Source organism: Chrysochloris asiatica, unplaced genomic scaffold (assembly GCF_000296735.1).
Source record: "Chrysochloris asiatica unplaced genomic scaffold, ChrAsi1.0 scaffold00023, whole genome shotgun sequence".
Taxonomy (NCBI): Eukaryota; Metazoa; Chordata; class Mammalia; order Afrosoricida; family Chrysochloridae; genus Chrysochloris; species Chrysochloris asiatica.
Window position 1 is genome coordinate 370,639 of NW_006408541.1, and position 21,389 is coordinate 392,027.

The 21,389-nt window shown below is 48.4% G+C and overlaps 1 protein-coding gene across 1 annotated transcript in view; it reads right to left on the reverse strand.

Moving 5' to 3' along the window:
* PHACTR3 (phosphatase and actin regulator 3) overlaps window positions 1–11,948 on the reverse strand; it is a 247,910-nt gene extending 235,962 nt beyond the window's left edge. The window contains exon 1 of the mRNA XM_006839300.1: window positions 11,834–11,948. Coding sequence (XP_006839363.1) covers window positions 11,834–11,948 — 115 coding nt within the window. The remainder of the gene's footprint in view (window positions 1–11,833) is intronic.
* Window positions 11,949–21,389: the final 9,441 nt, after the last annotated feature.

Sequence of the window (21,389 nt, forward strand, 5' to 3'; positions counted from 1 at the left end):
TAAAGATTTCTAATAGGTTGGGACCAGGCTGGCGAAAGGAAATGGGGATAAGACTCTTGTGGTACAATAGTGAATAATTGCCATCAGGACTGACTGTGAGGGTTGTGAGGGTAGGAAATATAGAGGTAGATGTTTTTTGACAAAAGGAGGAGAGTGATTGATTTTGCAGCCCAGGAGCAGAGGTCACTGGGACCATCGGGTTTGAGAAAAGGAGAGCGGGACCCTACCCCAAGAGGCAATGATGCCAGAGATGGACACAGAGATGATGATGTGAACAGATGGAGCGGCTGGGGACACTGGACTCAGAGAGGGAGAAGGGCTGTGTGCTGACGGCCGGGGGGCGAGCCTGTGTGGTGTACTCTTTGGTTATTTGATGATGCATGGAGGGGATGGTAATCATTGCAATGAAACGAAATGCGATAGGATGAGTGTCGGGCTGATGTTCTCCCATGTAAACGTCACAATAAAAAAAAAAAAGATCAGTCACTGGAAACTCCATGGATTGCAGTTCTACTCTGACACATGTAGGCTTGTCATGAGTGAAAATCAGCGCCATGGCAGATGTAAGGCATTCTCACTGTCAACACCACATATATCAGAGGAGAACTGCACTCCCCCTCCCCCACCACCACCAGCAGGGGTTCCTGGCTCTAAATCTTTCCAGCAGAAGCAAACTGCCACATTTTTCTGCTGCTGGGAGCAGCTGGGTTTGAACCTTTGGACTGACCTTTCAGTTAGCCACTGCACCAACAAAATGAAGCACAGTGATCCAGTTTAACAGAGTCAACAGCCAACTTTCTCAGTCCGGCCACTGACCATTCTCCAGATGGCCAGCTCTGTGAAGGGCAGTGGCCTCATCATCCCAGATAAATAGTCACATGACCTTTAGGCTTGTATCATACATCTCAGACCATCCAACCTTTAAAGTCTTCATAAAATAATGTCATGGGGCACAGAAATTGCTCCCACCTTCCTATGGGTTTCTTTGTCTGTGGTTTCAAGATGGGTACCCATAAACCACACCCAGTCCAGCTTTTATTTTGGTCACATGATGCTTTTCTTTGAGGCTGGTATGGAGAGACTGTGGTTGACAATTCAGTAACCAATCTTCCTTCTGTTTTACCAGCTCTTGTTAGGGGCAGCAAGTTGTTACTAGTTGCCACTGAGTGGGTTTCAACTTAAGACCATCTATGTACAACAGCACAAAATGTTGCCCCATCCTCGTAACTGCTGCTACGTTTGAGGCTACGGTTGTAACCACTACATCAATCCATCTCATTGAAGGTCTTCCTCTTCCTCAGTGCCTTTATCAAGCATGATTCTTCTCCAGGGACTGGTCCCCCTGCTGATAATAAGTCTCATCATCCTCGCTTCCAAAGAGCATTCTGACTGTACGTCTTGCGAGGTGGATTGTTTACTGTTCTGCAGTCCATGGCACTTTCAATGCTCTTCACCAGAACCATAATTCAAATGCATCGGTAGACTCTTCTACGGTCTTCCTTATTCACTGTCCAAATTTTACATGCATATGAAGTGAGTGAAAATACCATAGCTTGGGTCAGGCGCATCTTAGTCCTCAAACTGACATCCTGGCTTTTAAAAAACATTTTAGTGCGGACTTGTGCAATAGATTTGCCCAATGCAATACACATCCTTGATTTCTTGACTGCTGTTTCTGTTGCTATTGATAGTGGATCCAAGTAAAATGAAATCCTTGACAACTTCAATCTTCCTTCTATCATGATGTTGCTTATTAGTCCAGCTGAGAGGAATTTTGTTTTCTTGATGTTGAGATGCAATCCATACTGAAGGTTGTAGCCTTTGATCTCCAACAATAAGTGCTTCAAAAGTCTTCTTTACTTCCAGCAAACAAGCTTATGTAGGAGCAACAAGGCATCTAACTAAACAAAAATTACATTTCCCAGTCTCTCTTGCAGCTGACATGACCACATGGAACCCTCTGGCCAAGAAGGTATAAGTAGAAGAGGCCGGATGAGCTCCAGGAAATCTAGGTCCAAACTCAAGGTGCACACACTCTTTCACCACCTCAGTCTTCTTCCTGTCTAGTAAAGGGCTTCTTGCTGGACGGGGCAACTATCCTGCGGTCAGGGGTCAGCCAGAGTACGCAGTACCCTTGGCCCACACAGGGAAGCCACTATGCAATCTGGACCCTTCTAGTGTCAGCCAGTGCTATTAGATTTTCCTGCCCGAACCAATCCTGGATGAACACAGTTGCCAATATTTAGAAATCACATTTCACACACCTGCTCCTTGACAACCCTATTCAGGGTCACTATGAGTTGGAACCAACTCGACAGCATTTAACAATAATCTCTGTAAGAGCAGATGGTCCAGGTTGTCTCTCACAGAGCCACTGACTGGGTTTGAACCACAAAGTTTTCTGTTAGCTTCCAAGGGCATAACTGTTGAGCCATCAGAGCTCATTATAGCCACAAATCAATTGCTGCCGAGTCAATTCCAACTCAGAGGTGCCCAATAAAGTTTCTGAGGCTGTAATTTTACAGAAGCAGACTGCCGTATCTTTTCCCTGTGGCGTGGCTGGTGGGTTCAAATTGTTGCCATTTTGCTTACCTGCTAAGCCACCAGCCAAAAAACCCTATTGCCATTGAGTGATTGCCAGAGAGACTCTCTATAGAGTTACTGAGGCTGTACATCGTCTGGGAGCAGAAAGTCTCATCTTTCTCCCTTAGAGTGGCAGGTGATTTGAACTACCGACCTTGTGGTTACCAGCCTAACACAGGCTACAATGCCACCAGGGATGGTGGATGGGATGGATTCCAGTTCTCTAACCCCATCAGCAGGCCTCTCCTTGTAAACTGTATTCTGGTCACACAGCCAAGCTCTTCCGTTGGCTCCACTGATGGCATTTCACATTCCACCCTCAAGAGGCGCTGTGCTGGAAGCCTGTGAGGGACCCAGAACGTCCCCACCCACAACATGCTGCAGTGGCTGTGGTCCCCCCATAAAGGTTCTCTCCATCACCCCAGATGGGCCCCCTTCCTTACAAGAGTTCTGTGATATGCTTGTGTCCTGATTCTCGACAACAAGCAGAAATTTATTCTCTCGGAGTTTAGGAAGCTAGAAGTATAACTTCAGAGTGCTGGAGCTACGAGAAAGCTCTTTCTCAGCAAAAAAGGATGGCCCTGGTATCTTTATAGTATCTGTGGCACCTTCATGCATCTAATGCCACAAGACCTTAACTATCATAACGTGTAAGGACTACAAAGTCAGAAAGTTCAACAATCCTACTGACTGTGCATCCAAAGCCCATTTCAAGTGGACTCTCCAGGAAGGATCTGACCACAAGGACTAAACTGGAGGAAGCGTGGATGGAGGGAGACTGTAGAACAGACGTGGAGAACTGTTTTTATGTCAAAATGTAAACATTCATGGGCCACACTAAATCATCAACTGAAAAATCAGCCTGCTAGATTTAGTCAAACATTTAACTCACAGACAGCAAGGTCAGTTTGAGCCCCAAGATCGGAGGTTCAAACTCATCAGCTGCTCCTTGGAAACCCTATACAGGGGTCACTAGGAGTCCGAATCGACTTGACGGCACTTAACAACAACAATGGTGTCCTGGTGTGGTGCTGTAGGATAAACACTGGCCTGAAAGGTAGGTGGTTCAAACTTACCAGCTACTCCTCGGAAACCCTTTACAGGGTCGCTATGAGTAGCGACTCGGCAACACTTAACAACATGATGGTTGGAACTGCAGTTGCCTTGGCAAGGCAAGACCAAATGATTTCGAGGGCCTTATTCTGGAGTCCTGGTGTGGCGCTGTGGGTTAATGCGACCGACTGTAAAGCCATTTGAACTGCAAGGTCGGTGGTTCAAGCTTACCAGTCACTCCTCGGAAACCCTATACAGGGTCACTATGGGTCAGAACAGACTCGATGGCACTTAACAACAACAACAATTCTGGTTGATGGAGTCCTGATGTGGTGCTGTGGGTTAAAGCACTGGACTGTAAAGTTGGTTTGAATTGCAAGCTCACCAATTGCTCCTTGGAAACCCTATACAGGGTCGTTATGAGACGGAACCGACTCATACAATCCTAGTGTGATACCGTGGGATAAAGCACTGGGCCGTAAGGTGAGTTTGAACCACACGATTAGCAGTTCAATATCAGCAGCTACTCCTTGGAAACTCTATACACCCAACTCGGTGGCATTAACAACAGCAATAACATAGGGCCCATGGGGCAGACCATCCCCACTCCTGCCCTAGGCCTCTGGTCATAAGGCTGGGGGAGGAGCAGTGTTGCAGGAACCAAGCCTGGGAGATGGAGGGGAAAGGAGGAGGTGGGGGCAAAATGGCAGTCTGGCAACCTGTGGGAGATGCTAGGGGTCATGGCTGGGTGGGAAGGGACAGAGCTGGCCCCTGGCTGGTTACCACTGCTACTCCAGGGTGTGCAAAATCAGAATTCCCCCTTCTCACTACCCATCCCACCCATAGGGACAGCTCTTAGCTACATGCCACAGAGAAACAGAGCAAGTCCAAGAGGCCAAGCAGCTCGGGCCAAGACCAGAACCAGGACAGGTGAGTCTGGGAATGGAACGCTTTCTCAAGGTTGTTAGAAGATGAGGAAGAAAGGCTGTGTGCTGTCAAACTGCTTGCAACTCACAGCTACCCCACATGCCAGAATAGAACTGCCTCACAGGGTATCCAAGGCTGTGGTGTGGTGTGGTGTTGTGGGATAAGTACTGGACTGCTAATTTCAAGATCAGACGTCCAAACCCACCAACTGCGACTTAGAAACCCTACACAGGGTCAGTACGAGTCAGAACCGACTCCATGGCACTTAATAACAACCAGCTTCTGTTGTTAACATTGATGGTGGTTTGAGTGAAAACAATGTAGAGCATGTTTGTTTTTTATTCAACCATTTATACACATTTCGTTTCCGCACACTGATCACACGTTCTCGCTGGGTTCTTCATTTTCATTCACCCTTCTGTCCTACCCCTTCTGAGCTTTGGTTTTGAGCAAATGCTGCCCTTTTGGACTTCTGTGATCGATCATTCTGAGAAGCACATTCCTCATGAGAGTTACTGTTCACTTGTTTGGGTGTAAGGTAACCCCTGGTGGTGGGTTCAATTCCAGGCTTTAAGGGTTCCACCATCTCCATCAGGAGGAACTGACCATCCTCTTCCATGTTCCATGGCACCCTGGAAGCGTATTTTCCTAAGTTCTCTTCTAGATAGGAGATCCTTAGCAGGTACTCCATCTCATTCACCTTTGATATGCCAGAACCTAGCACAATGCTTGGTACATCGCTTAAATACAAGAAATGCTTATTTAATCTGGTCTTTCTAATTATTCTAAAGTTTGTTCTAGGCTTTCTCCCTCTCTGCCCTGATGACCTTTTGTGGTCCTGACGAGAGCTGTCCATAATGGGAGGTGGGCACCATCTAGTATCCAGAAATCATAGCAAAGTTCAGTAAGAGAGGAACAAATGCTGGTGAGAGTGTGGGGAGACTGGAGCCTTGAGATACTGAAGATGAGACCATAAACTGTGCAAAACAATATTCTATACAAATGGTTTCTTTGAGAAGGTGGAATGGAAATACCATATGATCCAGAAATCCCACCGCTTGGTATAAATCCTAGAGAAATGTGAGCCACAGCACCGATAAATACACACCCACGTTCATCACAGCACTATATGTAATGGCAAAGAGATGGAAACAACCTAAGTGCCCATCAACGAATGAATGGATAAACTATAGTACACACACAGAGTGGAATACTATACAATGTTAAAAAACAATGAAACATCCCCAAAATACCTCATAACATGGATGATACTATGCTGAGTGAAATAAGTCTATGACAAGCAGGTAGCTATTGTATGAGACCACTATTATAAAAAGTCCTGAACAGGTTTACACTCAGAGAGATAGATACACTCTTGGGTGGTTGAGGATGAGGGGGAGATGGGCTGCCATTTTCATGGAAGCAGATCTGCAGGTCTTTCTCCCCAGGAACCACTGGATGCTTCAAACCATCCAAACTTCACTTAGCAGCTGAGTGCTTAACTGCTGCACCACCAAGCCACCTAGTCAAATAATCAGCTGAGATATCAAAGGGTGACGAATGAGAAGACGAAGGAAGTCTGGTGTGACCAGCGAAGCTCGGGCTGGGGCATGGTGTCTGAGGTTCTAACCTAAAACAGACACACGGGGTCCCTGGAAGAGGTCCCCAGGACAGAAATCACCTGCCGTCACCACTTTCTGTATTGGATTAGGGTGAGAAGGGAACGGGACACAAGAATGTTAAATGCGCCCAGTCCCTCACTATAAATAAAATGCAATCCTTTCATAATCAGAAAGGAAAGAAAAAACCAAAAACCTTGTATTAGTTTTTAAAGCATCTAGTTTTTATTTTTAATAACCCTGAGGAAGCTGACACGGTAATTACTACACAGCTCTTCTGCTAATTAAAGCCACACAGACACTCTCCAAGGGGTCGGAGGGAGACACCCCTAGAACTCAAGCTCCAAAGAAGACTGCATTCGAGGAATGAAGCTAGCAAGAGCCCAAACTCAGAGAAAGCAGGCTCCCGTTAGCCCTCCTCATAGCCCAGGGCAGCCCCCCTATGGGAGGGAGGGACAGGAAGGAAACTCTCCAAAGGAGCAGATGGGTACAGGAACCAGGAGAGGTGGCCTTGTTAACAAGTGTGCATTGGATCCAAAGAGCTGTGGTTGTTCAGTGCCTTCAAGCGGATTCCAACCTACAGCAACCCCGAGTATCAGAGTATAAATACCCCATGGGGTTCCTAGGCTGTGACCTTTACAGAGCGCTGAGGATTAAGTACTCCACTGTTAAACGAAACGTTGGCAGTTCCAAACCACTAGCTGCTCCATAGAGTCCAACCTCGGAATCCCTGCAGGGCGGCAGTTGTATTTTGTCTCCTAGCTTCACTCTGGGTTAGAATCACCTCAACTGCTGTGGAGAATAGGGGCAAGGCCTCCCACCAACACTCGGTTCACTCACTAGCAATCAAGACCCCACAAACTGGCCCATCTGTCACAGACCAATGATCTCAGGTATAAACAGGGTTTGGGAAAAGGGTATTCGGGAAGTAGTGTTGTTGGTAAGTACCGTGGAGTCAGTTCCGACCCATAACGACCCTGTATAGGGTTTCCGAGGCTGTAAACCTTTATGGGAGCAGAAAGCCTCATTTTTCTCCCACGGAATGGCTGATAGTTTCAAACTGCTGACCTTGCAGTTAGCAGCCCAATTCATAACCATGGAGTCCTGGTGTGGCACTGTGGGGTAATGCGCCAGACTGCGAAGCTGTTTGAACTGCAAGGTCAGCGGTTCAAGCTCACCAGCTGCTCCTTGGAAACCTTACACAGTGTCGCTAAGGGTCGGAATCGACTCGACAGCACTCAAAAACAACAACACAACGCTACCAGAGTTACTTCGGGAAGTAGTGTCAACTGGTAAATTTCTAGGAGACTGTCAGTTAGCCATAGCTAGTAAAATAACACTGTGGGTCCCCTGTGACCCCAATACCCACAGAACATGCTCACGTGAGCATACAGGTAACTCTGTCCAGGAAACACACCTGTACCTCTCATAACAAGTGGAAAACAAGACCATCTCCAATGACTCAATGCAGGGTCCCTGTGTGGTACACGCAGCTATCCCACTGGGCTGTACACAAAAGCCTGGGGATGAACTTCAGAAAACAGTTCTAATTTGACACACATGGGGTTGCCACTGAGTCAGAATGGACTCGCGGGCAGCCAGTTTGGGGGTGTTCAAAGAAAGAGGGCGATGGAGATATATCAAGGTGGGCAGATCTTCAACACCCAGTGATGAGTGAAAACAAGAGTTGAAAACCACTACATACAGTAAATACAAGTTATTGTTGTTAGGGGCTATAGAGTCAATTCCGACTCATAGCAACCCTATAAAGGGTTTTCAAGGAGTGGCTGGTGAGTTTGAACCACTGATCTGTGGTTCACACCAACTTTACAGCTCAGTGCTTCATCCCCCAGCACCACACCATGACTCCAAAATACAAGTCAACACTTGTCTTTTCTTACACACCATTCTCCAAGAACATGGGCACATAAACATGCAAACACAGAGAGAACGGTCCAGATGACCCCTACTCAGCTCCTTATGGAATAAAATCTGGAGGATGAGAGAAAGGAGCGAGGAAAGATCTCTCCAATCATGTTTAGGATTTTACTGAGAATACTGGTGCATTAAAATGCACTGGAGCTAATAGATGATGCATGGAAGGGATTGTAACCATGGCGAGAAAACGATATACGACGTGATCAATGTGAAGCTGATGTCCTCCCATGTAAATTATCACATAATTCACAATAAAGCATTAAAATACATAAATAAATACATAAAGTGTACTGGAACTTTATTCATTTATTGCCCCAAATTGGAAGTGAGAAAGATACCCTCAGACACAAACAAACTGCTCCATCCGTACAATGGAGTAGTCGTTTTCAGCAATAGAATGGAATGTATTGTCAAAAGACAGAAAACTTCAGCGCAGCTTCCTAAGTAAAAGGAGACAGTTTGAAAAGACTAAGTCGTTATGAATTCAACTGGGAGTGATGAATAGGGGATGAACACGGGGCATTTTTGAGGGGAGTAAAACGATTCTGTGTTTGTCAAAACTCATAGACCTGGCCAACACAAACGAGACCCTTAATGTACACCAGGGGCCTTAGTTAATAACCATGTGTCAGTATCAGCTCACCTATTGCCACAAATGTACCACAGGAATGTAAACCACTGTCCTGTCAATATGGACTCACATGATCCAATACAGGACAGACCACAGCTGCTCCTTAGGGTTTCTGAGTCTGTAAATCTTTATGGAAACAGAATGCTTCATCGCTCCCCTCCTCCCCCTAGAGTGGCTTGGTGGGTTTGAACCACTGACCTTGTAGTTAGCAGCCCAATGCTAAGCACACAGCACCACCAGGGCTCCTTATAAGATTGCAAGATGTTGGAAACGTAAAGGTAGACATTTTGTAGCAAAAAGAAGAGAGTGGTTGACTTTGCAGTCCAGGAGCGGAGGTCCCTGGGACCATCAAGAGAGGAGAGCGGAGAGCGGAGTACAGGACCCTACCCAGAGAAACAGTGATGCCAGAGGTGGAGGCAGAGAAGATGACTTTAAGAGATGGAGAGACTGGGAACTCTAGACCCAGAGAGGGAGAGGGGCTGTGTGCTGACAACCAGAAGGGCAGGCTTGCGGGGTATACCCTTTGGTTATTCGATGATGCAAGGAGGGGACCGTAATCATGGTAATGAAATGATATACGATAGGACGAATGTAAAGCTAATGTTCTCCCATGTAAACTATCACATACTTCAGAATAAAAAATTGAAAAAAAAAAAAAAAGCAAGACGTTAATAAGAGGAGACACTGTTAGCAAGCTGGTGGGGAGTTTATAGGAACCCACTGTATTGACTGTACTTTTGCTGTAAACCTAAAACTGCTGTTCAACAAAGTCTACTAGAATAATTTGAATGCATTTGAGGGCAAGAAGTAAAGGCAAGTTTGTTTTATAAAGTACACTCTTGATTGAAGCAGGTGACTCTTCTGAGTTACTTTATACCAGGCTCCTCCAGGCTGGAGCCCTGGGCTTACCTTTCAGGAGCCCTGGTGGCACAGTGGTTAAGCACTCAGCTGCTAACCAAAAGGTCTGCAGAAGAAAGATGTGGCAGTGTATTCCTGCTCAGATGACTCTTAGAAGCTCTATAGGGTCAGCATAAGTCCAGTTGATCTGATGGGGGGGGGGGGTTAAGAGAGGAGGCTCTGGGCCTGATGAAAAGGCAGAAACTGCCATGAAACATCAGACTCTCAGAAAGCATGACAAGCTGCCATCCAGACTGATGATCAACAGATCCTGAAAGGGGATTTTAAAAGACATTTCCCCAAAGCCCTTCCGCAGGGGAAAGACGAGGGCTTTCTGTTCCGCAAAGATTGACAGCCTTGGAAACCCTATGCAGGGTCGCTGTGAGTGGGAATCGACTCCACGGCACACCACCATCACCACTCCCAAAGCTAAGCTTGCCTTGGTTCAGAAAGAAGCAAGTCCTCCACGTCAAGACAGACAACCAAGCACTAAACCACAACCCAACTCAACAAGGCATTGTCAAAGCAGTTTTCCACCGGCCCTGCTTGGGCTTCCAACATGAGGGTTCTGATTCTCTTCCTTCCAGAAGACAACAGTCTAGAAATATTTCACTGCTCCATGTGTCAGAATCTTATATGCCTTAGTATTTTCATGCCCTGTGTCTGTTCTTGGGGTCCTGTTTTGACCACCTGAACCAGAGAAGGCCTCTTGTAACACAACTTAACCATCAGCATCTGAGCCCTTCCCCCAGCCTCCAGCATGGACCGGCACCAGCCACCTGCCCTGTTTGTTCTCCATTGCCACCCACAGAGGCAGCAAGCCACAGACAGCCAAAAGGCTAAATTCCTAATTTCCATTTCAAGTTTGCTTCCTTTTACTGCCAAGGAGACAAAAGGAGCTGGGAAGGGGGCTCTCGTGAGGAGCTATTCAACTTCCATAATTGGAACAAGCATAGATTCCCATTTCCCACCCAGAAAAGCCATCCACCACAGAGTGCTGATAGCTTAACCCCATTCCTAATAAAAGGATTAATTAAAGTGGGGAGGGCTAGTTCCAGGCAATCTCTCCTTGAAACTCCAAGGAAATTAACTTGCCCTCCCAGATCAACCTTAACTGAGATGTCCTCCAGCATCAGAGTTTGACCAAAAGACACACAGTCAACATGCTAACAAAGAGATCACAGAGGACTTGGATGGATTTATTGTTTCAGATTTCAAATAGGCTCGGGAGACTACAGAGCTGCCTGGAATTGGGGCTGCCTGCATTAGACATCCAAGCTCCAATGTTCCCAGTGAAGAAACGCCTTCCCCAAAGCCAGATTCCTGACTCCCGGCAAGATTAGCACCCATGTAATTAACCAGGTCTTCATTTGGGGCAGCTTCATTTAGTGGGTATAGTTTCCAAGGGGGAGTAACTCTTAGCAAGACCTTCTAGAGAAATACAAAACCGGATCCGCTAGCTTGATACCAGAACCCCAGCTCTGCCTCTTTTGTGAACCCCACCTCCCAGCTCAGACTTCTCTCCCTGTGAAGTAAAAATTGCCTTCCGGTGGAGAATGGTTTAATTGATCACACTGCTTCCTGCGTCTCCATGGTGACAGAGCACAAGGCCCACCCCCCTCCCGCTTTATTTGGCTTTTCTTCCTCTCCAAGTGGAAAGTGTATCAATCAAGCCTCACAGGCGCCTTTGTGACAGGATTGATTACCTCGGTGATCCCCACCGCCCTGGGGGTGGGCAGCGGATCAGGTCCAGTCTCCGCCCATCTGCCCACCACCTCCCCACTGCCGGCTCAGCCTGGCACACCTGTCTGGAGGCGCGGCCAGGTGCTCCAGGCCCTCTGTATGTTACCCATGAGAGCGCCCCCTGCCCAGGCGGGGACGCCCACCGGGACCACCTGGGCTTGGGTCAAGGAGCGGGCAGAGCCGGGGTCAGCATGGGCGGAGGCGGCCACAGGTTAGCTCCTCCCCCTCCCCTGGATACTATCGCCCCTGGAGGACAACCTCTCCAAGGGGCAGGGGAGATGGCCTGCAGGTCCTGCTCCTCACGGACAAAAGCTCCTCTGCGGCCCGGCCCATGGTCAGGCAGCAGGGGACTGCAGCCAATCGAGTGCGGGTCCCCCTGGGCTCCCAGACGCAAACAGGGACCCTGTCTGACTCCGGCTCCCCTCGCCCCCACGCCCGTTACCTGGGTTGTCGTTGGCTTCCGCGGAGGTGGCTGAGGAATCGGTGAGGACGCTGGGGTCACTCTGTGAGCGGCCCCGAGACACGAGGCAGCCGCTGCCGTCCTCAGACGTGGCCATGGCCCAGCGCCACTCCGGGGAGCAGCGGGGAGTCAGGTCATCGGCTGCGACCAAGGTCACTGGTGAGGGGCTCGCAGGGGGCCGAAGGGGCGTCTTGTTAAAAAAGCGAATAAAAAAGGAGCGGAGGCCTCTGGGACTGCTTTGCTTCGGGGCCAGAGACAATAGGAGTGAAGCTATTCCAGGCGCGCCAAGCCCGGCTTTGTTATTTATTCGTGTTTATTCCCATCCTTCGGTCCATATTCCAGGAAAAAGAAAAAAGTTGAACCACGAAATAAAAACTTTTTCTGGTCAGTGTGTACTACGTGCTTAGGGCAGAGGGTGATGTCCAGTAAAGTCTAAGGGTGCGCCCTTCCCCCCACCCCACCCCCCACCCCCCCGGAAAAAAAGGGAAAAATGAAGAATCTTTGCTCTTGCAATTGCTTTAATCTGAAAGCGGCTCTTGGAGCATCTGTTGGAAAACATTAGGATTCTCCCATCATGCCGTGCGAAAGGACCATGACGTCACGGGAGAGGGGAGTGCGAAAGGGGGTGGTGATGGGGAGGGGTCTCGGATACCTGGCCTGCTTGCCGCCTGGGCTGGACCCTGGGTTAGGAGCCACCCCTACCTCATCCATCTGCACTTTGGAAACACGCAGCTCTCAGCGGGCCCCTTACTCCTCCTCTCAGCAGGCTGGGAGGGGACCCTCCAGCTGGCGCCTCCCCTGGAAGCATGGCTCCATTCTCCCAGCAGCTGCAGGCGGCCAGTTTTTCCCGAGGCTCCGCCTCTTGGGAAGTGAAAGGCAGTGGGACTCCTCCCCCCACCATGGGGGAACTGCTTGAAGCTTCATCTCCGCCTCCCACCTGGTCTGGGGGCACCATGTCCCCTTCCAGACCTCACTCCCCTCCTGGCTGGCTCAGCCCTGGCAGGCAGGAGGGAAAAAAAGCAGGCCAGGCTGAAGTCTTCCAGTGGATTCCCCAGCAGCTCTCCACAGAGCAAGGTGCTACCCCCCTAGGGGCCACCACTTAAGGAGTGATCCTCTGAGGTGCTAATGAGCAAATCCTCACACTTTAAGATGCTTACCAAGACATAGGGTAAACATAGGCCAAGCCTCCCCCTGCCCCCCCACCCCCCAACAGGGTAAGGGAAGGAGGGACAGGCAGGTGCTGTGGTACACAGCTTGGTACAGGAGTGCCTCTGGAAAGAGGGGAGACGGGACATTTGCAAAGAGGCCACAGAACACTGGGAACAATAGGCCCCAAGACTGACTGGGTCACACTGGGGTCAGCCCCTGGTGTGGGTCACTACTTAGTGTCCTCTTGCAGATGACTTGCCACCTGCCCCCTCCCCCTAAGCTGGTACATAAGAGACTGAAACTCTCCTCTTCCACTACCCTCTCCCCGAGTCTGCTCTTTCTTATGTCACTAGCACCAGGGCCTAGAGGGGCAGGGGGCACCCCTGTGGCACCACTGGAGGAAAGCCCAATTAAGTACAAGGACAGATGGGAATAAAAGTGGACACTTGATCCATGTGGTACTCTGGGCATCCAGGAAAAACATACATTCATTCACTTATTTCCCAGGAAGCCTTGTCAGGACGGCATGGAAAGAGTGGTATAGGGAGGCTCCCAAGATGGGGAGGAACACGTGGTCACAGCTGGCACTGAAGACCATGAAGCAAACAGGAGCCTGTACCAGCCTCTTGCTAGACACTGGCAATCAACATAGGTAGAGTGACCAGCCCTGAGCGCTTTTCACAGGTGACACCACTGCCCCCTCACAAATGCCCTGGGAGGTGTGAGCTACTACAGACCCCACTTATGGGGAGGACATAACTTAGCCTTCATGACCCTCAGCAAGACTCGGAGAGTCCACTCAAAATGCAGGTGTAGCATCAACAAGATTTCCCAACCCAGATGCCCCTCAACAGATGAATGGATGCACAAGCTGAGGCCTACATATGATGGAATCACACCCAGTCAGGTGGAAGTTGAGGGGGCCCCCTTCTCTAGTTGATCAGAAAGCCCCAAGCCATTTCCTTCCTTGGGACGAATACCACAATGTGATTGCTTTATCAAGAGCAGGGCAAAGTTCCAAGGAGGAAGATCTGACCCCCTGGCTGCAGCCATGAATCAGAGCAATGACTGAAGATGGTACAGAACACAGAGCCTGTGTTTATGGGGTCACTGTGAATAGGAATGGATTCAACAGTGCATAACAGCAAAGGCAAAGTGAATGATACCTTCCAAAGAGCGTTTTCAAAACCATAGGAGGGGCAGTTAGAGTGGGCACCCAGCAGTGAAGATGCCCAGGCTGACAGCCCCCACAATCTATGTAGAAAGTATACAAAGGGTTGAATAAGACACCAAGACTACAAGAGGAGATCGATCGGTGGGCTCATCCAACCAGCCTGTACTTCCTGGGAACCCTCTGTGCCAAGAGTATGGAGTTTGTGGGAATTCTACAATGAACAAGATACACACAACACACATACAAAGAGGGCTGGCTCTTGGGGCTTTGGGTCTGTAGAGGAGACATGATTAACAAAAAAGCCACCAATCAGATCCATTTCAAAGAGCATAGATTGCCATTGGGTAAAGGAGGTTGAAGGAGAAATGCACTGGAAACTAACAACAGAGGGAGGTTTTCTTAGGCTAAGGAGTCACATGGGCAAGGGGGGGAGGGGCAGCATGGTATCCTGAGGTCCAAAAAGGTGGCCAGAGTGAGGGGCTGGGACTAGATGGTAAGATTGGAGTGTCTTGTGGCCCTTGGTATGCATCTGGATTTTGTCTCCCCACCCCAAGAAGAATTGATGCTTCTGAGTTATGGTGTTGGAGGAGAATATTGAAAGTGCCATGGGCTACCAAAAGAACCAATGGATCTGTGTTGGAAGAAGTGCAGCCAGAGTACTCCTTGGAGGCCAGGATGGCCAAACTTCGTCTCTCATACTTCAGACATATTGTCAGGAAGGACCAGTCACTGGAGAAAGCTATCATGTTTGGTAAGGTGGAGGGTCAGAGATAAAGAGGAAGACCCCCAGCAAGATGGATTGGCCAAGTGGCAGCATCGATGGACTCAAGCGTGGCAACAGTAGTGAGGTTGGCCCAGGATCGGGCAGTGTTTCGTTCTGTTGTATATAAGGTCGCTATGAGTCGGTACCGACTCGATGGCACCTAACAACAACAACAACAATGACATCAACTAGTCCAATGGACCAACGGGACACATGAACATCAGTCTTCATAACCCTGAGATCAGAAGAACTAAATGGTGCCCAGCTACCATTACCAGAGAAGAATCAGGGCGACAGTGGAGTTTGGCAGCAGGGTGGGCGCAGAGAGAGTGGGAGGGGGCAGGCGGCAGGAGAGGCGTTTCCTGGGAGGCCGCACCACAGCCTTACGATGCTGTCTGCACCAGACAGACAGGGTTCTGAGACCCACTCACACCTGTTCCTCACTTACAGTCCACATCACAGGTAGCACACACCAATGGGCATTGCACAGTGCCGTGAATACTGACAACCCTGAACCGTCCTCATGAGACCACCTGCCACAGGGCCCCCAACTTCCAAAGGCCAGTCAGAAAGCACCCAGCCAGCACAATCACAAGGAAACCAATGGGAGCAGAGAACACAAGGCTCGGGTGAGGCACTCAGGAGCCCGTTTCAATTCTGCATTTATATCAGCTTTGTTGTTGTTGTTGTTGTTAAGTGCTGTCGAGTCTGTTCCAACCCTTAGCAACCCTGTATAGGGTTTTCGAGGAGCGACTGGTGAGCTTGAACCACTGACCTTCTGGTTCAAGCAACTTTGCAGTCCGGTGCATTAACCCACAGCGCCATACCTTATTCTGCAGCCTGGGACCCTCACACAGCTGCAGAGCCCGCCTCCCAACCAAATGGACCACCTTCCTCAGGAAAGTAACTGGACCAGTAAACTTCAATCACTTAAAAAGAACTGCTCCAGCTGCTATCCCTGGACACTCTTGGGAAAACAACCAAGGAGGAACAAGAAAGCAAAACTCCGTGTGGGAACTGGGACCAAAGGTAAGAGAAAGGTGGATGAAGGCAAACCCATCCATCCAGACAGAAGCAGGTTAAAGGAGAGCAGCTGCGCCCTCTGCTGGTCACAGGAGGTATTGCATGCACAGATATGTTGTTTGGTGTCTCCCAGCTGACACACAGCACCCCATGTGACAGCAGGAACTACCCTAGAGGATTTGCGATTGTTATTAAATGTTGTCAAGTCCATTCCAACTCATATCAATTCTGTATAGAGTTTCCAAGGAGAGGCTGGTAGGTTTGAACCGCCAACCTTGAGGTTAGCAGTCCAGTGCTTATCCTACAGCGCCACACCAGGACTCCACATAGGATTTAGTAAGCTGCAATCCTTATTGGATGTGGCACTGTGGGAAAAACACTGGACTGGTAACTGCAAGGTCGGTGGTTCAAATCCACCATCCACTTCTAGAAATGGCATACAGGGTTGCTGAGCTGGAACCAATTCAATGCCTCTTAACAACAGCAATATACTGGTATGGAGCTCTAGGATAAGCACTGGACTGGTAAACCGCAAGGTCAGCAGTCTAAAGCTACCAGCCACTCTCAGAAAACCTATACAGCGTTGAATCAGCCAAGTCAACAACACACAACATTTTTTACTAGAACAGACTGTTGTTAGTAAGTGTTGTCAAGTTATTTCTGACCCGTAGAGACCCTGTGTAGGGTTTCCAATGAGCAGTTGCTGAGTTTGAACCGCGGACCCTGAGGTTCAAACTGATGTTGCAGTCCAGCACGTTAACCCACAGCACCATACCAGGACTCCAGATCTTCATCCTTTGGAGCCTCTGCATGGGTTAGAACCTCCAACCTTTCAGTTAGCAGCAGTGTGCTGTTACCCACCAGGGCTCCTCCTAATATGTGGCAGCTGCTATCGATGGAGAACAATCCCCAGTGCCAAAGTCCTTCGCCTTTTGGAATTTTCCTCACATGCCCGGAGCATACCCAGGGGACAGACAGAGTCAAGATGGAGACAATGAACTACTGAAGACTAGAGAGCAGAGAAGTGAAGCGGGAAGAGATGGTGAACGCCTTTCATGGTCCCTGCCTGGCCACACATGTCCTCTGGCTTCTCTGCTGGGTGCATCTCATGCCTCCCAGAGGAGGGGTGCCATGGAACCTGCTTCCAGCCCAATGAAAGAGGAAAAGTCAGCGGCTTCAGGCCCATGGGAAAGGACAGAGAGAAAAGGCATTCGTTACCATCAGCTGCAGACTAAACTGCCGCCTATCTGAAGGCCTAGTAGGATTGTATCTACACCTGCGACTCTGGAACCACAGGTGAGGATGAAAGGTGGGCAGCTGAGGAGGGAGCCTCCCCTCCCTGCAGACTGTCTCTAACAGGGACAGACAGCACTGGGCTTTCCTTCCACCCACTCAGCTCTTACTGTGTGAGAACCTTTTCTAACTGAGGATTTAGCAAGGACAGCATGTCCGCAGATTGTAAAGCGTAACAATGACCTTGCATGACTGTCTGAAAATCCTGAAGGCTGGAATGCTCACTTCCTTTTTAGAAACCTTAGAAGTAAGGGTCGGGGGAGAGGGGGTGACTTCCTGAAGGTCCCACGTCTAACAGGACAAAAAATGGCACCATGCCTGTGCCTCTGCCACCCCAAACCTCTACCTGCACTCCCCACTGACCACACTCAATCACCAACTTTGCACCAGGCACTGAACCACAAGGGGCAGCTGGGACTCAACCGAAGAGTTGGTATCACATGGCTGATATTAATTAAGCAATGCTTCATCCCAGGCACTGGGAACAGAAAAGTGCAGAGCATCCCTCCTCCAGGAGAGGGACACACAAACAAGTGTCCCCAAACCCAGAGGTGTCATACCGTAAATACCAAACAAGAGGAACATGGCTGGGGGAGAGGCACCTCTCACAAACCTAGGCTCACCCTAAGGTCCTACTCACTCTCTAGAACACCTCGTACTGTCCCAACTACACAGAATCCTAGTGCTCAGGTAAATTACTCACCTATGCATAGCACTTCAGTAGAATAAATGTAATGTTTCTGCTTATGTTGGTAGAAAAAAGTTGCAGTGTCTTAGGGTTAGGATTGTACAGGAGATTAATGCAAGTGCGGTTATTACACTGTAAACCTGTAAAACACTGGGTCCGCAACAATTGTGTGAAAGATATGTTTACAATGAAATAGCTGCAGAAGCTGCTCATGGGTAAACACACGCCTTGTGGGATTTGATACTTTGGAGGTTTAGGGTCATGATTTCATGGGACATCTCAGTTAACTGGTCTATTGTCATGTTTAGTGATTCTGTCCTATCTCCTGTTCATTGCACACCCAAGGCACAGAATTGGTCTCCCTTGACCTGGAGCAAGAGAGGAAGGAGGAGTCGGGAAAAGGAGGAGAAAGTGGCATGTGTATCTAACTGTCTCCGCGAACTGCTGCCTCCATTCCCACGGGACCAGAAGAACTGGATGGTGCCCAGCTACCATTACCATTATTGAGCAAACCATCCATAGAAGAATACTGATCAAAAGGGGGAAATTGTAGAACATAACTTCAAATTTCAAATTCAAATGGAATCAGACTTTAGGAGCCATTGAGGCTAGATGAACACTCAAAACTGCTGCCCTGAGATTATCTTTAAACTTTAAATAAAAAATATCTCCTGAAGTCTTCTTAAAACCAAATGATTATTTAACTTAACTTACAAAGAATGTTTGCTTTGAGCATTGTGTTTTTTAAGATCTACCTTTGTTTTTGTTGTTAAGTGCCGTCGAGTCAGTTCCGACCCATAGCAACCCTGTATAGGGTTTCCTAGGAGTGACTGGTGAACTTGAACTGCTAACCTTGCAGTTGAAACAGCTTTGCAGTCGGGCACATTAACCAACAACCTACATGGGGACAAAGTGACACCTCCAAAAATGAAACAGGAACCGTAAGAGGCAGTCGGTGTATATTGCAGAGGCAGGACCTTTTAGGGAAAGGGTAAGAATGGTTATTTAACTTGAGAAATGTGATCACAGTACTTGTACATGTAGGAAAGTGGTTGAATTGATGGATGCTCTACTGTATATATTTTCAACAAAAAATAAAATAAATTTTGTTGTTGTTAAGTCGGTTCCAATTCATAGTGATCCTGTATTGGGTTTCCAAACAGTGGCTAGTGGGTTTGAACTGCTGAACTTCATGGCTCTCTCATACCAAAACCAGAACCACCGCCTTTGAGTCAATTCCAAATCACAGTGAACCCCACCCCCCCATCCCCAAGCAGAAAAGCACTGTTCAATGGGGTCTCCGAGGCTGTAGGTCTGTATAGGAGTAGAACGCCTCATCTTTCTCCTGAGGAATGGCTGGTGGGTTTGAACCACCAAACCTGTGATTAGCAGCCTAGCACGTAACCCACTATACCACTAGGGTTCCTCTTCCTCCTATGTTTTTGTTAAATGTCATTGAGTCAATTCTGACTCATAGCAACCCTGTATAGGGTTTCCAAGGAGTGGCTGGTGAGCTTGAACCGCCGTAAAAATACAATTTCACCCGGACTTTTATCACTGGTTCTCAACCAAGGCAGTTCTGCTCCCAGGAGACATCTGGAATGGTCCACAGATGAAACTGTCACTTTGGGGTGGGGGGTTGGGTGGGGTATGATCCTACTAGCATCTGGCGTTGGAGTCCAGGGATGCTTCTAAACACCCTACAGCAGTGCCAAGGATGCCCCCACCCCACCCAAGGACCACTCGGTCCTCAGTGACCACAGCAGCAGCTACAGAAGGCTGCTTTCAGGGGGTACTTGTCTCCCTGGAAAACAGTGTCTACACCCACCCCTGTCCCCAAGGGGGACACCACTGACTAGAGGGCTTCACCGAGGGGCGGGGCAGGTCAGGCAGCATTTTAGATCAAAGTGTCCCAAATGCACTTGCGTCTGTGGCCTGTAGGATAAGTACAGGGTCAGCGGTTCAAACTCACCTGTCACTCCTTGGAAACTCTATATAGGGGTCACTATGAATCAGAATTGATGAGACTTTAAGGAAAACTGGTTCAAATGTGTATTCTCTGTTTAATGAACTAGATCTGTGTATTTTAACAGTATGGGAGTGCTGTTACTTGCTGAACAAAAGGACAAATTGCAGAGAAACAATGGCATCATGACCACACACATTACACCTCTCTCTCTCTCTCTCTCTCTCTCTCACACACACACACACACACACAAATGCTTGCTCTCTCTCACATACAAATGTTCTCTCTCCCTCTCTCTCATACACACACACAAATGCTCTCTCTCTCTCACACTCTCTCAAATGTTTTTTCTCTCTCTCTCTCTCACTCTCTCACAGACAAATGTTCTCTCTCCCTCTCTCTCACACACACAAATGTTCTCTCTCCCTCTCCCTCACACACACAAATGTTCTCTCTCATGCTCTCTCTCCCCCTTCCTGCTCTCTCTCTGTCTCACATATACCTGGGACCACACACATACACACCCCTGTGAATGGGCAGAAGAGAGACACTCAAGACAGCACTGTCCTCAAGCTGAGGGAGCTGGCAGCTCCAGGACAGAGGATCAGGATCAGGAGGACAAAAGAATCTGCGCCCCCTCTTCCTCTCTTTCTCAGGAATGCTTCTATATCTCCCAGAAGGTAATCAAGAGAGATTAAAAAAAAACACAAGACTAACAGTAAAAGACAAAATAACCAGTATACATCATAAAATCAAAGGATGTTATCAACAAGGTGAGGCGAAAACTTGAAGACTAGGAGACATTTTTCAGGAATCTAATATCCAAAATCTAATGTCCTGGTGTGGCGTTGTGGGGTAAAGTACTGGACCACAAGGTTAATTTGAACTTGGGCCAGTGGTTCAAACTCACCAGCCACTTCTCAGAAACCCTATACAGGGTCACTATGAGTTGGCACTAACTTGACCAAAGCATGTACCAACGACAACAACTTTAAGAAAACCTCTACAACTTAACAGTAAAAAGACAAGAGCCCACTCAAAAACTGGGCAGAGGACTTGGCCAGTTCACCTGAGAGGATATTCCAATGGTTAACAAGCACACAACCAGATGGTCAACATCATTAGAGAGACAGACCAATGCCACAAGGACATACCACCTGCCCACCATCAAAGTGGCAATGATTTAGGAGAGAGAGGAAGCCGCAGGTGCTGGCCAGGTTGAGGAGAAACTGGAACCTACATCTACAGCCCAGTGATCCCAAACCTGTTCACACAGACAGAAGTGATGGCAGGGATACCAACAGACACCATCACACCCACATCCATCACAATATTTTTCACAACAGCCAGGAGGTGGAAACAAATGAAATGTCCACACCAGATACCTGGATCAACACAGCATGGCTGGTACACAAAATGGAACACCGGTGTTGGTGGTGGTATGTGCCGTGGAGTCGGTTCCAACTCATATTGACCCTGTAT